The sequence below is a fragment of the Nerophis lumbriciformis genome, linkage group LG19, assembly GCF_033978685.3.
Source record: "Nerophis lumbriciformis linkage group LG19, RoL_Nlum_v2.1, whole genome shotgun sequence".
Classification (NCBI taxonomy): domain Eukaryota; kingdom Metazoa; phylum Chordata; class Actinopteri; order Syngnathiformes; family Syngnathidae; genus Nerophis; species Nerophis lumbriciformis.
In genome coordinates this window covers 40,752,232-40,756,624 of record NC_084566.2, presented here as the reverse complement: position 1 = coordinate 40,756,624, position 4,393 = coordinate 40,752,232, and the positions used below count along the sequence as shown (strand labels likewise).

The window sequence follows — 4,393 nt, the reverse complement described above, 5'->3', positions numbered from 1 at the left end:
CGCACGCAGCAGAGGCAAATAATAATGACGACAATATTAATAATAAAAACAATACTACTAATAATAATAATAACAATGTGTGATATGTTTAATCAAGCAGCAGCAGAGGCGCGCCAAAAAACCCTGCAGGGTGCAGCAACATGATTGGAGGACACAGGTGGACAACCTGCGCGCGCACACACACACACACACACACACACACACATAATTGATGTCGCATGCGCACTGCTTCTTTGGGCCTGTTTTCGTCAACAACACTTAAAAAAATAGCTTACAAAAATAAGTGTAACATTCAATACGTTGATTGTCTTTTTTTTTTTTTTAATCAATTTATTTTTCTGCATATGATTATTTTTTTTCATTTTTTTTTTTATGATATATGTTTTGTTCTTTATCAAGCGCGTAACGTTGAAGGTGCACAATTATGATTTTTTTTTTTGTTATTGTAACATCCATCCATCTTGAAACAAATCAAATATCGGTCCACCATGACTGTGCGTTATCATTATCAAGTGCCTTTTTTTTTTTTTTAACCAAAAAAAAAAAATAATAAAGGAAAAGGGGGGGTAAAAAAAAAAAAAAAAACATTATTAATAAAATATTAATTTTAATGGCTTGACTTCATACATAAATACATGTTGAAAGAACACAGGCACAATCCACTGCAGCTATATCTGAATGATGGGGGTCCTCGTAATAATAATAATAATAATAATAATTTAGTGTACACAAGCCTGCGTGACTACAAATAGGCGAGTCGGCGTCCTTTAGTCCGGACTCTCTGTCTGTACCTTCGTCCCAGAACCGCTGCCAGGTATTTCTGCACCGCCATCTGCTTCCGGTAGCGGCTGTAACTGTCGGTAAAAATCCCGTCTGAATGTCTCTTGGATAAAGGTTCTACTTCGTCCTCCATGCTGGCATCCTCGCTGCACAAAATAGCAACAAAAAAAAAAAAGGATTAAATTTAAATTGAACAAAAAAAAAAAAAAAAAAATCATTAATAATGCATTCCTTTGCCTTTTTTTTAAAAATTCTTTTTCTGTGATTTAAGCCTTATAAATAATTAATTTTTAGGCCATTTTATATTCTGACGCATTTTTTTTTACTAGAGACAGAAAAAAATCAATTTATGGATTAATCACAGATAAATATTTCAGCATGTAAAAAAAAAAAGCTGCCTTTAGGACAACACGGACGCACAAATGATGGAAAAAAAAAGAAAAAAAAAAAGCATAAATGGAAAAAATGACGCACAGAGATGCCCTTACCCTGCACGAATTGTCATCAGAGAATGCAGATAATGTCTCGTTGTTAACTGACCCAGGATCTCCCTCAAGGCTCTATCTAACTCCTCCTCAGCATGCCTTTCTGCTCTGAGGTGATAAAAAAACGCCAAAAACACACACATCGTCAGTGGCGCAAAAAAAAAAAAAAAAAAAAAAAAAAAAAAAATTAATAATAAGAGACGGATGATCAACTTAAAATGTAGATTTTTCTTTTTAAAAAAAAAAACACACATTTTAAAGTGTGGAACGAATAAGATGAAAGGGAACGGGCAGCACGTATTTATTAAAAAAAAATAATTAAAAATTAAAAAAAAAAATGAAATAATGCCGTACCTTTTCTCGGGGGGGTAATAGAGCGCGTAGTTGTCGTCGTTCAAGGACGCGGCGCTGCGTATCGCCAGGTGGTCGCCGTCGAAGCCCAGCTCGCCTAGAGAATTGCCGTCCTCGAAGGCGTCGTTGTCGTCCAGCCTGCGCCACAAATAAACATGTCACCTTCTCTCTCTCCGGTCGTGCAACAAACAAACAAAAAAAATTTTTTTCTATATGTGCAAAAAAAATATATATATATATATATGTAAAAGAACCACACCCCAAAAAAAAAGTCAGAGAGAAGAAATAAAAAAAAGGAATATATCAGCATCTTCCTCTCCTTGTGACGCAGCCTCCTCCTCCTCCTCCTCCTCGCCAGGGTTATCCATTGCACTCTCATTTTGGGGGGGGGGGGGGGTTGCACCGGACAGATACCTCCATGCAATTTCCACTGGCACCCCTCCCGAACACCCACCCATATGCAGCCATGTTAATGAACATGGTTTTTTGCGCGTAATTACGCAGCGCCACGCTTGCATTCCATTATGATGATGCAATGACCACCTACCTAATTTTGGGGTAACTTAATCCTAGGGGTGTGCAGAAGACGCCGTAGTGCATTAAGATCCCGTAGACGAGCAAGATTAAAGTGGCTTTGCTCGTACTGGCCATGCTGGTCGTGAGAGAGCAAAAAAAAAAATAATTAGGGTTAATAACAAATATATATCTCACTTTGGGGGGCTTTCATAATCATCAGAGTTCATTTCAATACATTTAAAATAAATTTTTAAAAAAAAGGCACAGTTTGGCATGCAGGGAATATTATATATATGAAATATTCTGATTATTGATTTGATTATTCAAGTTTGTTCCCCCGAGCATGGAGAGCGGGGAAGCTCCTACCTCTAAGCCGGGGAGCGGAGCGTGCTGCTGGGATGCGTTCCGGGCGCGGCTCGCCTTGCCTGCTGCTCTGCTGGGTGACTGAGTGAGATCTTCCTCACTTGTCTCCTTCCTTCTTTAATATTCCCCCTGGTAAGCACCTTTCTCTCTCTCTCTCTTTCTCTCTCTCTCTCTCTCTATCCTTCCTCCACACAAAGAATCTCTGCGTCCAAGATGAAGATCTTTGCAAAGCTGCTCCTCCTCCTCTACATAGCTTTGTGCTTCTGCTCCAAACTTTGTTTTTTTTTTCCGCCCTGGATTTTTATCTTTAAGTATGGCCAAGCCTGGCCCCCACCTCCTCTCCTCCTCTCCTCCTCCTCCTCCCCCTCCTCAGCATCATCACCATCATCCTCATCTTCCCTCCCTCCAGTAAGTCACGTTAAGGAAACTATGGACGTCATCAAGCCTTCCTCCTGGAATATAATATAATGGTACGGTTGCTTCCTCGTGTTTGCATTCGTCATGACCCCCGCCCACCCCTGCAGCTCGGCCTCTGGAACTTTTCTTACTAACTTTCTAGCTTTTAAAAAAAAAAAAAAAGCAACAATATACAGGTAAAAGCCAGTAAAATAGAATATTTTGAAAAACTTGATTTATTTCAGTAATTGCATTCAAAAGGTGTAACTTGTACATTATATTTATTCATTGCACACAGACTGATGCATTCAAATGTTTATTTCATTTAATTTTGATGATTTGAAGTGGCAACAAATGAAAATCCCAAATTCCGTGTGTCACAAAATTAGGATATTACTTAAGGCTAATACAAAAAAAGGGATTTTTAGAAATGTTGGCCAACTGAAAAGTATGAAAATGAAAAATATTGGTGAAATTGGTGAATGTTGATCCCGGGAGTTTTCTGCGAGAGGTACTAATACCCGGAAGTCTCACGGGAAAATTGGGGGGTTCAGCAAGTGAGCTGCTGAGCCGCATCAGAGTGATCAAAGAGCCGCATGCGGCTCCGGAGCCGCGGGTTGCCGACCCCTGGGCTAGAATGAAGGTTTTAGAACGGCCTTCCCAAAGTCCTGACTTAAAGGTGTGGACAATGCTGAAGAAACAAGTCCAACTCATTTAGCTGAACTGCAGCAATTTAGTGGTCAAGTGGTCAAGCGGAAGCTTGTGGATGGCTACCAAAAGCGCCTTATTGCAGGTAAACTTGCCAAGGGACATGTAAGCAAATATTAACATTGCTGTATGTATACTTTTGACCCTCACATTTTCAGTAGAGCCATAATAAATTCATAAAAGAAGCAAACTTCATGAATGTTTTTTGTGAGCAACAAGTACAGGTAAAAGCCAGTAAAATAGAATATTTTGAAAAACTTGATTTATTTCAGTAATTGCATTCAAAAGGTGTAACTTGTACATTATATTTATTCATCGCACACAGACTGATGCATTCAAATGTTTATTTCATTTAATTTTGATGATTTGAAGTGGCAACAAATGAAAATCCAAAATTCCGTGTGTCACAAAATTAGAATATTACTTAAGGCTAATACAAAAAAGGGATTTTTAGAAATGTTGGCCAACTGAAAAGTATGAAAATGAAAAATATTGGTGAAATTGGTGAATGTTGATCCCGGGAGTTTTCTGCGAGAGGTACTAATACCCGGAAGTCTCACGGGAAAATTGGGGGGTTCAGCAAGTGAGCTGCTGAGCCGCATCAGAGTGATCAAAGAGCCGCATGCGGCTCCGGAGCCGCGGGTTGCCGACCCCTGGGCTGGAATGAAGGTTTTAGAACGGCCTTCCCAAAGTCCTGACTTAAAGGTGTGGACAATGCTGAAGAAACAAGTCCAACTCATTTAGCTGAACTGCAGCAATTTAGTGGTCAAGTGGTCAAGCGGAAGCTTGTGGAT

The 4,393-nt window shown here is 39.4% G+C and overlaps 1 protein-coding gene across 2 annotated transcripts; it reads right to left on the bottom strand.

Annotated features, from left to right (window-relative positions):
* Positions 1-584: 584 nt before the first annotated feature.
* On the bottom strand, positions 585-2,752 carry adcyap1b (adenylate cyclase activating polypeptide 1b). 2 transcript variants are annotated; one of them, XM_061978771.2, is made up of 5 exons: positions 2,499-2,752; positions 2,164-2,268; positions 1,620-1,754; positions 1,269-1,373; positions 585-926 (listed from the first exon to the last, which is right to left on the bottom strand). In XM_061978771.2, the coding sequence occupies exons 2-5, from the start codon at positions 2,265-2,267 to the stop codon at positions 743-745; spliced, it is 528 nt and encodes a 175-aa protein (XP_061834755.1). In that variant the 5' UTR covers position 2,268; positions 2,499-2,752; the 3' UTR covers positions 585-742. The 2 variants fall into 2 exon arrangements, with proteins under 2 accessions (XP_061834755.1, XP_061834756.1); XM_061978772.2 differs by lacking the exon at positions 1,269-1,373 and having other exon boundaries at positions 2,499-2,740.
* Positions 2,753-4,393: the final 1,641 nt, after the last annotated feature.

What these genes read in the sequence shown, in the direction of transcription:
- adcyap1b (XM_061978771.2), bottom strand. Translation starts at nt 2,267, where the DNA reads ATGGCCAGTACGAGCAAAGCCACTTTAATCTTGCTCGTCTACGGGATC. An exon ending in TTAAGTTACCCCAAAATTAG is followed by an intron (nt 1,755 to 2,163) that starts GTAGGTGGTCAT and finishes TTTGTGGCGCAG; the next exon opens with GCTGGACGACAACGACGCCT. An exon ending in CTGATGACAATTCGTGCAGG is followed by an intron (nt 927 to 1,268) that starts GTAAGGGCATCT and finishes TATTTTGTGCAG; the next exon opens with CGAGGATGCCAGCATGGAGG.